This window comes from Mixophyes fleayi, chromosome 12 (assembly GCF_038048845.1).
Source record: "Mixophyes fleayi isolate aMixFle1 chromosome 12, aMixFle1.hap1, whole genome shotgun sequence".
Lineage (NCBI taxonomy): Eukaryota > Metazoa > Chordata > Amphibia > Anura > Limnodynastidae > Mixophyes > Mixophyes fleayi.
In genome coordinates this window covers 49941655-49962624 of record NC_134413.1, presented here as the reverse complement: position 1 = coordinate 49962624, position 20970 = coordinate 49941655, and the positions used below count along the sequence as shown (strand labels likewise).

Genomic DNA, 20970 nt, shown 5'->3' with positions numbered 1-20970 from the left:
CAGCTTTAATTTGAGGGAATTTATATCCAAATCAGGTAAATGGTGTAGGAATTACAACAGTTTCTATATGTGCCTCCCACTTTTTACGGGACCAAAAGTAATGGGACAAACTTAAAAAGTGAAAGTTTGATGTAGAATTGTTTATACTTTGCTGCAAATCCTTTGCAGTCAATTAGAGCCTGAAGTCTGGAAGGCATAGACATCACCAGGCGCTGGGTTTCAACCCTGGTGATGCTCTGCCAGGCCTCTACTGCAAATGTGTTCAGTTCCTGCTTGTTCTTGGGGCATTTTCCCTTCAATTTTGTCTTCATCAAGTGAAATGCATGCTCAATCGGATTCAGGTCAGGTGATTGACTTGGCCATTGCATAACATTCTACTTGTTAGCCTTAAACTCTTTGGTTGCTTTTGCAGTATGCTTCGGGTCATTGTCCATCTGCACTGCGAAGCACCGTCCAATGAGTTCTGAAGCATTTGACTGAATATGAGCAGATAATATTGGCCAAAACACTTCAGAATTCATCCTGCTGCTTTTGTTAGCAGTCACATCATCAATACATACAAGTGAACCAGTTCCATTGGCAGCCATACATGCCCATGCCATGACACTACCACCACCATGCTTCACTGATGAGGTGGTATGTTTTGGATCATGAGCAATTCCTTTCCTTCTACACACTACATCTTCTCTTCCCATCACTCTGGTACAAGTTTATCTTTGTCTCATCTTTCCATAAGATGTTGTTCCAGAACTGTAATGGCTTCTTTAGATGTTGATTGCCAAACTCTAATCTGGTCTTCCTGTTTTTGTTGCTCACAAATGGTTTACATCTTGTGGTGAACCCTCTATATTCACTCTTATGAAGTCTTCTCTTGATTGTTGACTTTGACACATATACACCTAACTCCTGGAGAGTGTTCTTGATTTGGCCAACTGTTGTGAAGGGGTTTTTCTTCACCAAGGAAAAAATTCTTCTGTCATCCACCACAGTTGTTTTTCGTGGTGTTTTGGTGTTGCTGAGCTCTCCGATGCGTTCTCTCTTTTTAAGAATGTTCCACAAACAGTTGATTTGGCCACACCTAATGTTTTTGCTATCTCTCTGATGGGTTTGTTTTGATTTTTCAGCCTAATGATGGCTTGCTTCACTGATAGTGACAGCTCTTTCGATCTCATATTGAGAGTCAACAACAGATTTCAAATGCAAATGTTACACCTAGAATCAACTCCAGACCTTTTACCTGCTTAATAGATGATGGAATAACGAGGGAATAGGCCACACATGTCCTTGAAATAGGTTTTGAGTTGATTGTCCCATTACTTTTGGTCTCTTAAAAAGTGTGAGGCACATATATAAACCGTTGTAATTCCTACACCGTTCACCTGATTTGGATGTAAATACCCTCAAATTAAAGCTGAAAGTCTGCAGTTAAAACATATCTTGTTAGTTTCATTTCAAATCTATTGTGGTGGTGTATAGAGCCCAAAATATGAGAATTGTGTCGATGTCCCAATATTTATGGACTTGTGTGTGTGTGTGTGTGTGTGTGTGTGTGTGTGTGTGTGTGTGTGTGTGTGTGTGTGTGTGTGTGTGTGTGTGTGTGTATATATATATATATATATTTTTCTCTTTCCTGCCATTGGGGGACACTGCGAGACATTGGGGTATAGTAGTGGGTCCAGGAGTCTGTCACTTTAGCTACTAGTAGATCTTTGCTCTCCTGCCCTACTATGCCCCTCCTCTCATGAGTTCCTCAGTTTCTTTAAAGTGACTAGGAGCAATTGTCACTAGGATATGGGCTCCCGCCTATACCGAGTTAGCTTTAGTTTTTGTCACGTTTTTATTTTTATTTCCCTATAGGTGCATCGCGGGACTCGATCTCAAGACCCAGGTGAGTGAACAAGACTTGCTCTGCTCACTCCAGGTCCCGCATAAGGTAAGAAGCAGCTGAGGCTCACTTACTGGCACCTCTGTCGGCATCTCCCTAGAAACGAGCTAAACAGGGAACAATTTGCGGCACCACAATCTAATTCAGGCCAAATCTATCGATAATGGGCACATTGTGGAGAACGCAGTATTAGGGATCACTCGATCCCGCAGCCCCGGCCCCGCCAGCAGACAAGGGAGTGAAGCTACATCAGCCTCTCCTCCCGGACCGCTTTTCATGCCGGCAGGTCCCCGCTCAATCCCCTCGACAACGAGCAGTAGAGGGACTGAAAGCATCGCTCACACTCCTTAGGAGGTGAGAGGGGATGCAGTATACGGCGCACGCACCTGGGCAAATTAACATAGCGTGCGCCGAGCGAACACAGTGGCCATATTGAAGGAGGCACTATCGCAGGAGAACAGGAAGCGGGCGGCAACATAGGAACAGGAGGAGGAGAAGTTACAGACACACATCCTTCCTCCCAGTCATTTCCGGCCACAATCAGGACTCAGCCTGCACGTGGAGACACAGGGACACCACCGGAGCAACGCCGCCTGACTCTCCTACTCTGCCTCTCCTCTGCTGCAGTACTAGACGCTCGGCTATCGTTACAGGCTGGTGCCTATTAAGCATTCAAACAAAGGTTTTTTTTGTTATTATGGGACTGTGATTTTATTGCATTTGTGTCCTTTCACAGACAGCACTGTACATTATATGCTTAGCGGAGCGGTGCTTTGATAGTCTAGGACTACCTAGTAGAGAGACTCTGTAGATTTCCTAGTCTAACAGCCATCAGTTATCTAGATTTCTTAAACACAGATTGTATTATCTTAAATTACTTAAGAAACGACAATGGCTGAGAAGGGGACAGCAAAAAGCAAGGGACACTCTGTAGCTTCTGCGTTGTATTATACCTGTGCCAAATGGAATACTAAATTTTCAGTTGGACAGACAGACCGAAACGCCCTCTGCACAGCCTGTACCGGTGACGCCAGGTGCGAAAGGGTTCAACCCAGGAGGTGTCTACAGCAGTGGAAGAACCGCTTTGGCTACGATCCTTCTCATCAACCGTGGAGAGACTAGCTAACGCCATGCTGCGGGTAGCAGAGATACGTGATCGCTCTACTCCACTCACCATCACACACAGTCAGGGTGACGAGAACACAGCCCCACAGACAGGGGCAGCCCTCAAGGAGAATAGATTAATGGCTATTACTCATAGGGGCAAGAGAATTATCTCTGATACGGTTCAAGACCAGGATCAGGAATCAGACCTCTCCTCAGCAGAGGAAGGAGCGTTAGAATTAGACCCAGAGGGTGAGGACCACCATGACTATGATGCGGCCTCGGCAAATAGTGTGGATAGTCTCATCTTAGGTATCAGGCATACCTTGGGGTTTGCCGAACCTGAACCCTCGGCACCCACATGGGTTTCCCTTTTTAAAAGAACCAAAAGCACAGTTAGCAGCATTCCCACATTCACCAGAAATGTTGGAGATTATAACTGAAGCCTGGAAAAAGCCCAATAAACAGTTTATGATGCCGGCCAGATTCAAATCTCTGTACCCTTTAACACCAGAGGACACGGTAAAATGAGAACCCGTACCTAGGGTAGACACGCCAGTAGCACGCCTAGCGTCATCCTTGGCCATTCTCGTTCAAGAGCGGATAGCCCTTAAGGATCACACTGATAAGAAGTGCGACTTAGCACTCCGCTCAGCATACACTGCAATTGGCAGTTTGTTTAGGCCAAATATGGCCGGAGCGTGGGCCATCAAGGCCATTCAGCTATGGACTGAGGATTTGATTAGAGGCCTTAAAGACAACACTCCTCGCACAGAGCTTTTAAAGTTAGCAGAACACGTACTAGAGACATCTGAGTACGTAGCAAATGCCCACAGAGACACCGTATATCTGTTAATGCTAGGTCCTCGGCACTTGTGGTAGCGGTTTGCCGTAGCCTATGGCTACGGTCGTGGGCAGTAGATGCCGATTCCAAGACAGCGCTAGAAAATTTACCCTTTGATGGCGTAACTCTTCGGCTCAGAGGAACTTTGCCCGAGGCGGTAGGGCCCCTCCAAGAGGCCACTTTGCAGTTTCTAGAGGAACATTTAACAGAGGCAGAGGGTGCAGGGGCGCAACTAGAAGGGGGATCCTCACGCCCAGCGGAAAAGAACTCCGCTTGACAGGGCTCCACTGGGGGAGATAGAGGTAGGTACACGACTCCTTCATGTCAGAGATCAATGAAGGGCGTCCACAACGGATCTCTGGATTCGAGGAATAGTGTCCCAAAACTACGTCATAGACTTAGCCCAGTCCCCCAGACAAAGATTCTTCCGCACCCCCCTCCCCGTTTGGCTAATAAAGCGCAGGGCGCTCCAAGAGGCCATCCAGAGACTACTGGCATCACAGGTAAAAGTATAGGTACCCCTCCTGGAGAGGGGGGCGGGGGTTTTACTCAAACCTTTTCCTCATACCAAAACCAGATGCCACCTTCAGGCCCATTCTAAATCTCCAGTTGCTAAATAGACAACTAAAGATTCAGAAATTTCGCATAGAATCCCTGCGTTCAGGAATAGCAAGTTTAGAACAAGGGGAGTTCCTAGCATCCATAGACATCAAGGATGCCTACCTACATGTCCCAACATGGAGGGGACACCAGTGCCTTCTACGCTTTGCGGTAGGAGAAGCACATTTTCAGTTCAGGGCCCTCCCTTTCGGCTTAGCAAAGGCACCCAGGGTATTTACCAAGATCATGGCGACCATGGCGGGTCTCCTGCACCAGAAGGAAATGCGATTATCCCCCTACCTCGACGACCTTCTCTTGAAGGCCCCGTCAGCAGCTCTCCTATCACAGCAGATAGAAACCACAAAGAAATTCCTGCAGAGCCACGGCTGGGTGTTGAAGATACCAAAGTCGCAGCGCAACAAATGCGTTTCCTGGGCCTAATATTCAATACTCAGACCCAAAGAATATATCTCCCGGAGGACAAGGCTTTAGCACTGCGCAGGAAGGCCAAAGCCCTCCTAGCAAAGAAAAGGGTCTCTATCCTCAGTTGCATGAAACTCCTGGGAACAATGGTTTCGGCATTCGAAGCAGTCCCATTCGCACAGTTTCATTCCCGCCCACTTCAGACAGAGATCTTGCACAAGTGGCTGGGATCTCACAGCCATTTAGAGAGGCAGATCATTCACCTGTCCGCACGCACAAGGCTATCCCTTGCCTGATGGACATTCGGGAACAACCTGAAGGGCCAATCCCTACAGACCTGGTCTTGGACACTCGTCACAACGGACGCAAGTCTGTCAGGGTGGGGGGGCGTAATAGGACACCTGAGGCTGCAGGGGCTCTGGTCCCCTCAAGAAGCCAAACTACCAATAAACATACTAGAGCTCAGAGCAGTATACAATACTCTGACAAGAGCCCAAAAGATACCCGACAGGAAAACCCATGCAGGTACAATCGGACAATGCCACCACGGTAGCCTACATAAATCACCAGGGCGGCACTCGCAGTTCAGCGGCAATGCGAGAGGCGGAACAGGTAATGACATGTTCCCGGTATGAAGATTTCGGCCATCTTCATACCGGGGGTACAAAATTGGGAAGCAGACTTCTTCAGCAGACAGAGACTTCACCCAGGAGAATGGGCCCTAAACAGGCAGGTATTCTCACTGCTGGTGGATCGCTGGGGCTCACCAGAGTTCGACCTGATGGCATCCAGACTGAACCATCAGGTCATGTGATACGGTGCAAAGGCACGAGACCCAGGAGCAGAGCTCACAGATGCCATGATGACCCCATGGAGGTTTTGCAAGGTCTATATATTTCCCCCCATCCCCATGCTGGCTCGGGTGCTAAAGTAGTTAAAAAGAGAGCGGGTGCCCGCTATTCTAATAGCCCCGTATTGGCCACACAGAGCGTGGTTCACAGACCTCCTGGGGCTGGCGGCAGCCCCTCCATTCCGCCTTCCCATGCGAACAGATCTTCTGGTTCAGGGTCCCTTCCTCTACCAAGGTTTAGATCGGTTAGCTTTGACGGCGTGGCTACTGAGACCCTAATCCTCAAAGCTAGGGGGCTCTCACAGCAGGTAATTGCAACCATGATCAGGGCCAGAAAGCCTTCATCGTCTTCGATATACTACAGGGTTTGGAAGGCATATATTATGTGGTGCGAATCTAAGGGATTCCACACTTCCAGATTTCACCTCCCCCGCTTACTAGACTTCTTACAGGACGGCCTAGGTAAGGGCCTCGCCTAGGGTCGCTCAAGGTACAGGTATCGGCTCTGTCCGTATACTTTCAGAGGAAGATAGCAGACTACACAGACATTACAACGTTTCTGCAGGGGGTTCTACACATACAGCCCCCATTTTGTCATCCAGTAGAGCCTTGGGACCTCAACGTGGTCCTTGGGGCCCTCACCAAGTCCCCGTTTGAACCTTTACACTCGGTAACATTGAGACACCTCACTTGGAAGACAGCTTTCCTCTTGGCTCTAGTGTCAGCGCGTAGTGTCGGAACTAGGGGCGCTTCGCTGTGACCCCCGGGTTCTTATTTTCCATTCAGACAGGGCGCGCAAAGCCCTCGTTCTGCACTAAGGTAGTTTCCAGATTCCACCTGAACCAAGAGATTGTGGTTCCGGCGTTCAAGGCCAGCAAAGACTCCCAAGATGAGGCTTTACAGTTACTTGATGTAGTCCGAGTACTACAGTGTTATTTAGACCGCACGGCTCCCTTTAGAAAGACCACAGATCTATTTGTACTCTATGAGGCCCAAAAAGGGGATGGCCAGCGTCAAGGCAATCAATTGCTCGCTGGATTACATCCACAATTCAAGAGGCCTACATCACGACCTCGCAGCCCGTCCCGGAAAAAAGGTTAAGGGCGCATTCTACCAGAGCAATAGGAGCCTCTTGGGCAGCTAGACACGGCACGTCGGCGGAACAGTTGTGTAGTGCGGCGACATGGTCCTCCGTCCACACCTCCACCAGGTTTTACAGGTTACAAGGCTTTGCAACGGCCGATGCAAGCTTTGGCCGCAGAATTTTACGCGCAGCTGGTCCAGAGCGATCCCTCCCTTGAGGAAGCTTTGGTATATCCCCAATGTTTCGCAGTGTCCCCCAATGGCAGGAAAGAGAAAATAAGATTTTTACTTACCATAAAATCCATTTCTCTGACTCCATTGGGGGACACTTCGCACCCTCCCTTGCTCTGTATATAGTTTTGTGTGTGAAAAGTATTATCATATGTTTCGATAATTTAAGACCTTCCAGGTATTATCACCTTCTTTCCTCGCACGCTTGGTTAGTCAAAACTGAGGAACTCACAGGAGAGGAGGGGCATAGTGAGCAAAGATCTACTAGTAGATAAAGTAACAGACTCCTGGACCCACTACTATACCCCAATGTCTCGCAGTGTCCCCCAATGAAGTCAGAGAAATGGATTTTACGGTAAGTAAAAATCATATATACCATGTCTGTATTGCGCAAGGAACACGTCCATTAAGGTTTCTGCCTTAATTGTCGTAATTTCATTGCTTTTTGCAGTTTGAGTTGAAGAGTTTCAATAGTTTTCTTACATTGTAGATTGTGTATAAGGAACCTTAATTGGACATGTTAAACCGTAAGGTATTTTGTCTATGGATTATATATATATATATATATATATATATATATATATATAAAATATATTTAGGTGTTGTGGGAGGAGCCTCCCTTCTCTCACTCCCCGCACTGTTTGCGCTTTCTCATTTTTCTGGCCAGTGAGATCCAAGTTTACCTCCTCCGCCTCAGCCAGGGACTTGGTATGTCCTTGTAATGGCCGCTCACCGATCAGGGCACAACACTATGCCTGAGGCAGCGCGGACCTGTCAGGAGAAATCAGTGACAACACACGGTTGTCACTGCCTTAAACTGAAGAAATCTTCCAGCATAACTGAAATGTACGGAGCAGTGCTCTGTTTAGTCCTATGGGTGAAAGTGCTGCTTACAGCACTTACACCATCCTAAGCAAAAACAAACATTAAGAATAAATAAAAGAAAATCTATTCTAACTAAGAGCAAGTACTGCAGAGCAGTACTGAAAACAGCTCAACTTCTTGGGGACTTAAACACTGTGGAGGTAAAGGGGTTGCAGATGGGAGGAGCTTCTGTCAAAAAATGACATTAACAGTTTAACTATTTAAGTGCCAACTCCATGCACCCTTATAAAATCCAATGGCAGCAGGGTCCCCCTGATTGGATGAGAGAGAAAAATGGACCAAAGTGTGTGTGTGTGTTTGTGTTAAGGCATTTAGACCAAACGCCAATGGGGCGGGGAGTGGTGACAATGATAAATATTCTCTGAACATTGCTGCATAATATGGTGGCGCTAAATAAATGATAATAACCATGGACTATCTCGTTCTGTAGTTCATTTAAATAGAGCAATGGTCATTTTGGCTTTTCAGCTTTTACTCTGTGCATTGTAGTTATAGCCATGACTTTTCCAAACCTGACCATCTTTCTATGCATCTTCGACAAAAACACGGACCTGTATTACACTACATGCTGTAAGTAGCCTCACAGTCAAGAACACATTGAGTAGGTTTAGGCAACTAATGCCTATATATCTCAGCAGTTGGCAGACAGTTTTTGGATCAACAACCACTGGAGCAACATATTAAGTAAGCCTACTATAGATTATTATACAATAATTTAAAAGACAATTAAAAAGGCTAAACACACTTCTTACAGATTTAAAGGGGAAAGGAAACCCCAAACACATCAATTACATAGATTAGACGAGGGAATCTACAGGACATGACCAAAAACAGCATGGTAGGATGCGAGTCGCTCATGTGACACCTATCCAATCCTGTTGACTCCCTACATCCAATCACATTACGGCTAGGAGTTCCTATGTCCTTTAGTGGACTTTACTTTATAGCAAGCAGGTTTGCAGAATATACTTACTTGCTAAGCTGTGTTGTACATGTCTCATCAAATATGGTAAAAGGCACATCAGAGGATAGCACTGAAGACGCACCTATTTTAGGAGAGAGTAATTTTTCTTAATCGGAGGATTCTCTGTGTTTTCTCTTATACTAACCAACAAAACTCAGTGAGAATACAAGTACGGGTTAGAATGGATAATAGACCTTAATATAACACGGGTAGGACATTTAGAAGACAGAGCCACATTCATCATCTGTGTAAATATTTTACTGATATTTAGGCAATTGACATTTGAAAATTAATGATATTTAAATATATCTACATAAAGCACCTCAATAACTGTATCTATCTTACTATATAGGAACCTTCCATATAAATAAATCTAATATTTGCTGAACACCCAGATCAGTCAATGACAGAACAATCTTACTCACTACCAAAGATAATAAGAAGATTACAGTACCAGCCAGCGGCAGAGAGGAGGAGCCCTGCAAAATTGCCCTCACAATGTCTGCTGTCAGGTGACTGCTACGTGAACGCAATCTTCCCAGTCTGTCTGAACCCCATCTATTTTACAGCACTCCACTTGGCCTTGCTGTGTTGCATCCTCTTCACATCATGTTGGGGGCAGTCTGTGAAAAGTGCTGTGAAGAAGTGTTTACAAGGAAGAGAGCGCAAACATCACGCCATCCAATCGGCCTGCACTTCAATGTTTGTGTATGCTATCACAGTCCACCAGCATAACCATTACCACTAACGTACCTATCATACTTCATACGTCACATATTACACTTGGAGCTACAGTGGTTGTAATCAGATTATACACCGTCTGCTCACATTCAGCACAGCCATCTCATTTACTGCATGCAACCTACCTATATCCCTCACTGCCTGCCTCATCATTAAGGTCTTTAATTTAACTAGCCCTTTGTGCCACAAAGTGATAAAACAAAGAATTGTTCCTTCACTTTCAATGCGTGCACACTTCCCACAATCCTCTGTTACATTAAGTATTTACTGTGAGAAATGTGATTTTGCTAAGCTGACGCCATCTTGTTCTGTTATAGCTTAAAGACAGATTAGATGCACCTGTTGTTTTGTAGGAGTAATTCATTATTTGCAAGGCTATGCTTATAACCTTGGACATAGCAGACAGGAGATAAGCCAGCTACCCCCATGCCCCCCTCACCCCCCTGGGGAGTATTCCTGTGTGATAATGAGAGAATATAGCAACATCTGTGTAAAGGGAGCATGAGTGGTTAAAACCTTTTGGGGCGTAGTTTTCTGATATGCGTGATTTTTGCTATATAGATATGGACTTGTATCTAATAAAGCAGAGTTTATTGTACACTCAAACCATGCAATGTATTCAACTCTCTCCAGCTGATGGGCTCATAACTGATAAACTGACACTTACAGGTGAACAATCTGATTTAGATTCGACAACTGTCTCCTATTGAAATTATTTTTACAATTTCACCAGATCACACAACTATCTATAGAAAGATAGCATCCTTTTGGAAAAGCTGTAGCAGACGGAGCACATTAAAATCAGGCATTACCACACCTCCTTGACACCCACTGCCCAATTACGCCAGTTCAATATTAATACATCTCCCCTTCTACATATCTGCTTTCATTGGTTGTAAAATGCTATGGCTGTGTCCTCATGTCACTGACTTGCTCTCCTCAATACCCACTGTTTCAATGGATAATCTCTTTGTGGTGCTCTGCTAAGAGTACATACCTGGGGGCTGCAGTGCATTCAGAGCATTATTTCAGCTTAAATGCTTGTACACATAGCAATCAATAGATTACTGTCGTGAACAGAGAGAAGTTCGTTATTTATAATAGTTAACCCATCATATAATTGTGGGGAAAAAGGCCTAAATCATAACTGCAGTGTAAATATGGTATATCAAATGAATCCATTGATAAGTTGAGCTACTAAAGTATAAACTGTTAAATCAGAAAGTCTGTTATGCCTGTATTTGGTGGCTCTGCACATCCCAGTGCTAGAAGATCGTGTCACCTGTAGGAGCTTCAATGGGCCCCTGCTGCGAGATATATCCAGACACGTTAGTTTTTGGACACCTAAATAGACTTTGTGGGGCCGGTCACAGCTGGACATCCTTGCAGCCAAAGTCAGCATTTGAAGGCCTATACAGTTATATAGAAATATGAGCTTCAAAAAAGGAAAATGTCATCATAGTTCATATTTTCGGAAATCCGAGTGCCACTCCATACTGGGGAGCAGATCTCACACCAGGTTTGTGAAAGACTAGTACTGGCGGTATCCGGGAACAGCTATAATCACATATATCTTTGGGAAAGGTATGCCACATTGTCATAATTCCATCATGTTTGGTATTTCAATGTGCGGGAGATTATGACCGGTTTATTGAAGGGGGAGTTATATCTCTGGGATATATCTGAAGAATTACACAAAGGTCAAACTTTGGGAATATTGGTGAGCAAACTATAGTGACACCCAGGGGTCATCAAGTCCTGCCCCTGTGAAGACAGTCCCATTTCATTTTGCTTAAAAAAAAAAACCAAAAAAAAAACCAAAAAAAAAACCTGTGTTGGGAAGGGGAGAATGGTCAGTCTTTTGGGAAAATCAATCCACATTGATAAACTGTCCATCTTCCTAACCAATTTCCCAAGGCACAGATTATACAACTCATGTAAGTTATACTCAATGTAACCCCTTTTATTTTAAACTACTTTGCTTGTATGCTATGTCAATTATTAATTGTTTTTTTATATATTTGAATGCACTGTACCTTTGTATATTAAATCTATAAAATAAGTTGAGTCTTTGATACTCTAACAAATCCATTGGCCTTTTAAGAAGAATATAGGTGGACCACGTTAACCCTTTGAATGCTGGTGTGTGATTTGTTAATAAATTTGACTAACAATCCTAGTGTGTGCTTGCATTTACATCCAGTCTGGATGTGTGAAGCGCTAACCCTTTGTTTGCTGGTGTGGGCCTTGCTAGCCTGTGGGTAGCCAGAAGCCTTGTGTGTCAGTGTGGGACAGTATATTGGGGTACTATTGCCTGTATTCAATAGGTGGTGGCAAACCTGAAGTGTGAGCGTGTGGTGAGGGTCGATTCAGAAGATCTATAACCTGTGTGATAGGTAAAGAGACTGCGGGCTGGAATCGTGTGTAACCTCATACAGCAAACACCCCAAAGTCACGGCAGCTTGGAGAGTGTTTGTATACCATTATACTTTTTTTTTTTTTTATTCCATACTATCACACAGTCTTGGTATGCGAAACACAACAGTCCTGGGAAGGGAAGGGGGGGGAATATGCTGCACAAAAAAATTCTCTGGAGCTATTAGGCACCAGCCCCTAGTGGTAGTGCAGCATTAAGCCATCAATCATTATACAAGGCATTCTAGTCTCTACTGTAAGATTTGTGATAGATTTAATGTTCTCAAGAGCGTACTTTTGTTAAAAGTTTTCAATAAAACTTAATTTGTATAAATACACACAAGTGGCAGCGAGAGTTCCATACAGCAGAGGACGAAATAGTTGTCACTGCAGCTCTGAATACATACAGAAAAGATATATGCAAACAACTCGCGCAAGGAGCAGGAGACATGGTGCTGTGAAATTGATCAGTATTAAAGAACAGTCAAATGGATCGAACAGTTGGGACAACACAATTTAAGGATACGCACAGACTCTGTAAAATGGAAAGCTTAGCCAGTGTATAAAAACCTCAAAACCTATATTACTTAAACGGCAGTAAGGTGTCAGATCAGTGGTCAATTTCATCATAAACACTACAGCCGCTGCTCTGACAGTGCCATTCAGAACATACAACTACTCTGTACAATAAAGACCCAAGATATCCTTAGCAGGGCTTATTAGGATCATATATCGCAGTGATGGGCACCCGGATGCAATTAATCTAAGTACAAGTTAAAATACATTTAAGCAGAAAGGCACCTATCAGTATTTACATATCAGCAGGCACTTTATCACATTTGTTTGTTGTAACATTTGTTTAAAGCAGGAAGAAGCTGGGAGCCACGTGTGAAGGCTTGTAGGGCCGTCTGTTGACCATCTCTGGTCAATCAGCTACAGTGAGAAAACACATGCACTGGTAAAAACTTGCAGCCGGGAGACTAGACTGCAGCACAGCATTTATAACTCAACATGTCTACGTATGTCACAGTAATTAATTTAAAGAAAACACACACACACACACACACACACACACACACACACACACACACACACACACACGTCGAATAAAAAGATCTGTACAAGCACATCAATGAGACAAACTTTTTAATCACCTGTAGAGTTAAATGGGTTTTGGGTCCTGGTAAGATCTTCCCTGTTTTAAAACAGAAATACAATATATTAAAGTTCAACAAAAACATCTGACAGTACAACTTAATGCTAGCATCCCAAAAATAGAGACAAGAAAATAGTGCTGTAAAAGGAACAATTAAAATTGTTTCCCCAAAAAGAATTTCAGATTGAGTGTTAATTACATACAAGTTTACACTTGCATTCATTATTGTAGAAAACTTATTATGAAACATTGACACTAGGTCCTTGTAACAAACTGGTGTCAAATGTTCCAGACAAATATTTACACCATAAGATGTTCTTGTTTGCTTTCTAATACATAAGTGTCTTGTAATTGGAAGATAAATTTGATGTACTACGCATGTGTGTAACAGTGGTAGTCAGTTTAACAATACTGACAACCCCAAAACGAGGATTCCGAAGAACTACTACAGAGACCTGAAAAAAAAACACCAAAAAAAAAAAAAAAAAAAAAAAAAAAAAAGACTACTTACCATGATCCAGATGACTTCATGTGACGACCGTGGAAAATGTTGTCACTTCAAGACACGACAACTCTTGAATGGCAGCCGAGTCCGTCCATCACTGCTTTAAGAGTCGTCGCATTATGACGTGACGTAATTTTCCACGGTCGTCGCATGAAGTCATCTGGATCATGATAAGTCGTCTTTTTTTCAGGTTGGTTAGTTCTTTGGAATCCTCATGTCATTGTACTCCCATGTCATGGTAGTCAATCGGTAATAGGTACTAAACCAGTGTGTAACATATGCAATTATTTCAGACCATATAAACTGCTGCTTATTATTACCGAGAGGAAATAATCATTGTACTTACATTAAATCTCTCTCTGAATCAATCTGGGGGACACTGCTACCATGGGGTTGTATGAGGACGCATGGAGTTGGCACTTAAATAGGCAACAACTAAACTTGCTGCCGACTCCTCCCCTCTGCAACCCCTGCTAGCCTCAATGTTATAAAAAAGCTCCAAGAGAGAAGGCCAAACCACCAAGACCACACAGCAGAAGAGTACGGAGGGAACGTAGTGTCCCCAGATGGATTCAGAGAAAGATTTAATGTAAGTACATAAATCTTCTTTTCTCAATCATCCACTCTGGGGGGACACTGCTACCATGGGGACTTTCTGAAGCAGCCCCTAAGGCTATGCCCCGATTAATATGGAACCCCAAAATAAACTTAGGTAAGAAGGAAGGAACCGTCCTAAGGACTGCCCTATCTTCATGGAACACCAAGTAAGGAGCCCTACAGGACAAAGCACCCAGTTCAGACCCTACGTGCATGCTGATGCTATGGCCAGCAAAAATACCACCACGTTAAAAGCCTCAAATCAGTTGAACTCAGAGATTCTTCAGAGGTCTCCTTTTGAACCTCTTAAACAAAATTCAAATCCCAGGGGACCAGAGATGCAACATATGATGGTTGAACCCGCAACACTCTCTGGAGAAAAGTTTGAACATCCGGAAGGACAAGCTGATCGTGTAAACACAGAGGCGCTGAAACCTGAGCCCTCAGAGGAGCAAGTCTAAGACCTGCTTTCACGCCCGCTTGCAGAAAAAAAAAAAAAAAAAAAATGAACCTCACACAAACAGGACAACCGGAAGGAGCCAGCCCTGAAGGAACGCCGCTCACACCAAGATATATAAGCACACTACACACGGTGGTATATGCGTGCAGAAGACTACTTTCGGGCTTGCATCAAGGTTTCTACTACCCTATGCAAGAACCCCATGGACCGCCAGAAACTGGCTTCAAACAGCCACGCCATTGAAGCAACCCTGGACGAAGAGGGGGAGGGCCCAACCCTGGACGAAGAGGGGGAGGGCCCAACCCTGGACGAAGAGGGGGAGGGCCCAACCCTGGACGAAGAGGGGGAGGGCCCAACCCTGGACGAAGAGGGGGAGGGCCTAACCCTGGACGAAGAGGGGGAGGGCCCAACCCTGGACGAAGAGGGGGAGGGCCCAACCCGAACCTTCTGCCATTTGAAGTAAGTTGGCATACCACACTCATCTGGACCAATTTGAAGCCATCAGAAATACTGGAAGGCCTCCCAGACGAACCCGCCTGAGGACTGAATCATGGGAATCGGTGGGAAAAGATTCCCCAACCGGAACACCCGCTCCATTATCGAAACATCTACTTCCGGCGCACTCGGATCCCTTGTCCTGGAGCAAAAACCGTGAACTTGGCAATTGGGCTTAGATGCCATCAGATCTAGGTCCAGCAGGCCCCATCTCTGTTTTAAAAATAAAATAATTGATCAATATGGCACTTCACTAAGTGTGCAGCCTAGTACATGTGATGGAGCATACACTCGCCTCACACACTTTCTTACAGCAAACAACCTGTTGGATCCTCTTCAGTCAGGTTTTCGCTCTCAACACTTCACAGAGACTGCACTGACCAAGATTGTCAATGATTTGATCACAGCAAAAAATAATAACCAATACTCTTCTAATTCTCCTGGATCTCTCTGCTGCATTTGACACTGTTGACCACTCTCTCCTCATACAAACGCTACAATCCCTAGGTCTTGAAGGCACTGTCCTATCCTGGTTCTCATCCTACCTATCTAATCGCTCTTTCAGTGTTAATTTCTCTGGATCCACCTCTGCTCCGCTTCCTTTAACAGTTGGAGTACCACAAGGCTCAGTCCTAGGTCCTCTGCTATTCTCTATCTACACCATTTCTCTTGGAAAATTAATAAGCTCCTTCTATCTATCCTCTCCTGATCTTTCACCATCTGTGTTGTCTTGCATTACTGACTGTCTTTCTGCCATTTCATCTTGGATGTCTTCTCGCCAACTCAAACTCAATCTTTCAAAAACTGAATTAATAATATTCCCACCCAAAAACAGAAGCTTCCTGCCTGACATTTCTATTTCTGTTGATAACATGACCATAAATCCCACCCCGCAAGCTCATTGCCTAGGTGTAATCTTTGATTCATAACTGTCATTTATCCCCCACATCAACTCTATATCTAAATCATGTTACATACACCTAAAGAACATTTCCAGAATACGCACATATCGGACACAAGACACTGCAAAACATTAATTCATGCACTCATCTCCCGCATCGACTATTGCAATTCCCTCCTTACTGGTCTTCCCAAAGTCAGACTTGAACCCCACCCCTACAATCTATTTTGCATGCAGCGGCTAGATTGATTTTCCTTACTAACCGTTTTTCCTCTGCTGAGCCACTCTGTCAGTCTCTACATTGGCTGCCTGTATTTCAACGAAGCCAATATAAAATTCTTCTACTAACATACAAGGCCATCAACAAAATTGCACCGACATACATTTCCTCACTTGTCTCGAAATATCTCCCCACCTCCGTTCTGCACAAGATCTACGTCTCTCCTCCACTCATCACATCCTCCCATTCTCGGTTACAGGATTTTTTCCGGGCTGCACCCACGTTGTGAAATTCCCTCCCTCGCACAGTAAGACTTTCCTCTAGTCTTCAAACCTTCAAGCGTTCACTGAAAACCCACCTCTTTAGACAAGGTTATGATATTTCTCAGACACCATCTTAATTTCCCTAGATTACCCTATTACCATCCTCTACACAGCCAACGCAACACACACACACACACACACACCACACTCAATACTTTTACCTTTGCATTCTAGCTGGTCCATTGTGCAATATGATGTAGCACATGCCCTTGTGTTTCTAACTCCCATTGTCCTATAGATTGTAAGCTTGCGAGCAGGGTTCTCTTACCTCTCTGTCTGTATTACCCAGTATTGTTTTGTCAATGTTTGTTCCCAATTGTAAAGCGCTACGGAATTTGCTGGTGCTATATAAATAAATAATGATGATGAGCATCCACTTCTCTCCACAAAAAGACACAATATATACAATATAAACATATACACTGGGCGCACACCTTTTCACATATGAGGAGATGGTGAATTCCTTTTAAATTCTATACCAAATCACTTCCTCCAATAGGATAGTGATCTTTTTTTCTTTTCTCCTATAGTCTGATGATCAGACTCATAAAATACAAAAATAGGGAGAAAATAGTGCAATATGTTTCAAACTAAAAGATAGATAGTCCAAAAAGTTCCCAGAAAGAAGTTCCTCTTCCACCTTGTGATGGAGAAATGGAATCACACCAAAATATTGTGTCATTTATAACATATTCCCCAAAGGATGTAATGCTTATAATCTTTTCATTGTAATCTGGCATCTCATAATATCCTCCACAGATTTATCCTCCACAGATTTCTCCTCCAAATCCAATCACAGAATGATTCCAAAATGTATATGGCAAAACAAAAAAATAAATAGTGCATTATCAAAAAACACTGTATTTAATATAAAAACCATATATCCTATAAACAGAGACATCAGATATATATAAAACATCAAACCAAATCTCCTATGAAGGAATGGTAATATAGAAACTAAGGCCCCATCTCTGTACGAGCATCTGAATAACCTGAGGATGAAGGGACCACTCTCCCAAGGAGAAGAGCATGTCTACTCAGGTAATCCACCTCCCCAGATGTCGACTCCCGGAATGAACCCTGGCCAAGGAAAAAAACCTTGGCCCAAGAAAAGATCTGAATCGCCACCCTCATGATACCAGCAGTTAGCAGTGGCGTATATAAATCGCCAAGGGGGGACAGTCATGTTGTCGGACTGAAAACGCACCGGTATGCTCTGCAGAAGAGACTGCGGCCCCCGAAGGGGCAGAAACAATTCATTTAATTCGAGAACGTTGATCGGCAGGGAAGAATCCCTGCCCAACTAAGACCTTGAGGGCGAAGCCTGAGTACCATTGCTCCCCAGCCAAGACGAGGAAACAAAAAGGACCAGCTCACAGTCAGGTGACCCAGATCCAACCACCAGAGAAGGGAACGACGAGCCTCTGGAGAAAGACTGATCCGTTGAAAGTCTAGATGGTGGGGGGACCCTGAACACCATCGCAGGAGGTCCTACTGGAACCTGCGGGAGCAAAACAGACCATAGGGAAGCGTCTCAAACTCTGAAACCATGTCTTGCAGCAGCTTCATGCCTAGGAGAATGGATGGTCGTGAATGATGTAAAAGCCTCCTTACCGAATCCCTCAGCGCATTGGGTTCCGGAGTAAGAGTCTTCTGACGTCTGGTGTCCATAAGAGCACCCAGGAATATCATCCTCTGACAAGGAATCGATTGAGATTTGGGGGTAGTTGATTATCTCCCCATGGAGATCCAGAGTCCGAATGGTGAGCCTCAAGTGCTGCTCCAGAATTAGGCCTGACGAAGCCTTGATGAGAAGGTCGTCCACATATGGAATGATGTACACCCGCAGATTTCTCAAATGTGCGGCCATGACCGCCATTATTTTGGTAATAACTGTTGACGTTGTGGAAAGACCGAACGCCAGAGCTCCGAACTAGAAATGAGAACCTCCCACTGCGACATGAAGAGATTCGTGTTACTAGCAAACTGGATAATGGGGGTAAGCGTCTCCGATATCTATGGACGGGAAAAACTCCAAGGGTTCTAATCCATTGATACCTAAGCGAACAGACTCCATCAACACCTACAGGTGGACAAGATCGGCATGGAGAACCTTGAGGATGCGAATGGGATGAAAAGGAACAGTCCTGTTTTGGGACCAGAAAGCTGGTGGAATAGAAATCCCGTCCCTTTTGAGAGTCCGGAATATCGCAAATAACTCCCGTGGAAAGAAGAGAGGCGACCAACTGAAGCATCACCTGTCTTTTTTTCTAAATCTCGTGGCAGGGAGCATACAAAGAAACAAGGAGCGAGTACTGAAAGGTCTATAATGTACCCTCTGGACATGATCCCTAGAACCCAATTGTCTTGGGAGATTGCCGTCCACTGATCTATGAACAACTGAAGTCCACCCCTACGCCCGCAGCAGCGAGGAGAGGAGGGATCCCATCGTGCCGACAGATTGTCTGAGCTCCTGGCAGCAGGATGCCTCTTGGAAAAGGAACCTCTGCCCCTGAGTGCCTGTCCCCACGGAACCAAGTGGTATGCCCCTATTGCGAGACTGACCTCTAGAAATTGGGCTCCCCGGGAAGGAGCCAAACCTAGGAGTCCGCCCTCTGGAAACATTCACTGGGAGAAAAGTACAACTGAAGGGGGAAGGGGGAGGAGAAGACATGCCACCTCTCCCCAAGCCACCTCAGACACTGTCGTCACATACTCCACAGACACTTGGAGCAGAACCTGAAGGAGCATCCACAGCCCTAATTGCAGATTCTGCTTGTCTGTTGATAAGCTGAGCTAGCATAGACACTGGCTGTGCTAGTGAGGAAACCCACGCTGGTCCCTGGCTGGACTCTGTCACTATGGCATTCCCCACAAGGCCCCGCTTCACACTGCACTCACAGGAAGTTTGGCAGCACATTTAGAACAGGTATAAAAATTTAACCTGTGCGCCTTTCCCTTTTTCTGACATGGGAAGAAATATATAATATAATATATATATCTATAATATAAATGTCTAGTGGCGTGTGTTAGTCTGTGTGTGTGGGAAAAATAAAACCAAGCTGCAGCGCCACCTGCTGGGCAGAGTTATACACTGACCTACTAAATTCTTAGTGTGTGTGGGAAAAAAAATTCAAAAAGGGCTGAAATTTGGTAGGGCTCAAACTGATTTTCGTGAGGTAATTTTACCTTATGAACACACATGTGTAGAGGCGTGCGTTAGTGTGTGTGTGTGGAAAAAAACTATTTTCTCAGAAAGGGCTCATCCAATTGACCTGAAATTTGGTATACTGACATTATTTGACAAAAAAATTAGAATAGTCAAGTCAGTTAACTTCCATCATCCCCCCTACCCCCCGTGGGAGGGGTAGTAAAGACTAAATTTACGAGTTGAGGGGTCAAACTCATTTTCGTGAGGTAATTTTACCTCATGAACACACATTAAAAAGGCTGCTTGCGTCGGGAACTAACGCTCTTCCCCTGAGGAGGCCTGGGCTAGGTCCAAATGCATGACAAGAACCTTTTTAAGACCTTAAGTAGCTTGATTTGACTAGAATGCATGAGTATCATGCACGGGTTAACGTGTGTGTGTGTGTGTGTGTGTGTGTGTATGTGTGTATATATATATATATATATATATATATATATATATATATATATATATATATATATATATATATATATATATATATATATATATATATATATATATATATATATATACACATACATACACATACACACACACACATACACCTCACAGTTCTGCTATCTGGCGAAGAGATTGGGTGGTGAGATTTTAGCAAAAATAAATTTAGGTGTATTATCCTTAAGCTATTACAAATTATAACAAATTAGGAAACATTAGAAAGGCAGATCACCCCACTGGCAATAGTTGCCTTTAATTTAACCCTTGGATCCTTAAGAAAATATAGATCAAGTACATAACATAAGCAGAAAGGTTGTGAAGCTGTGTAATAGATGCTGGATAATGTCATGTTTGCAGAATGGCAGAAATAAATCACATACTTGTATGGAACTTGTCTTGGTAATGTGGGACCAGAAACCTCATGTCCCATGGACGCCCCAACTTCCGTGGTTCGAGACAAAACAATGGCCACTTTTGGTTCAGTTTCTGCATCTCGATATACGCTACTGGACTCGTCCACATGTGCAGGCTAAATGGGGGATAACATTTCACATTACATTTCCTGTGTCATCAGAAAATGTATAGGATAAGGCATATAATGTTTAACCATGGGCACAAGTTCAAAAGGTGCTCCAACTG

General features: G+C 44.2%; 1 protein-coding gene across 1 annotated transcript in view; it reads right to left on the bottom strand.

Moving 5' to 3' along the window:
• BUB1B (BUB1 mitotic checkpoint serine/threonine kinase B) overlaps positions 1-20970 on the bottom strand; it is a 130924-nt gene that overhangs the window by 46743 nt on the left and 63211 nt on the right. The window contains exons 12-14 of the mRNA XM_075191908.1: positions 20712-20860; positions 13180-13220; positions 8879-8951 (exon numbers count right to left, since the gene is read on the bottom strand). Coding sequence (XP_075048009.1) covers positions 8879-8951; positions 13180-13220; positions 20712-20860 — 263 coding nt within the window. The remainder of the gene's footprint in view (positions 1-8878; positions 8952-13179; positions 13221-20711; positions 20861-20970) is intronic.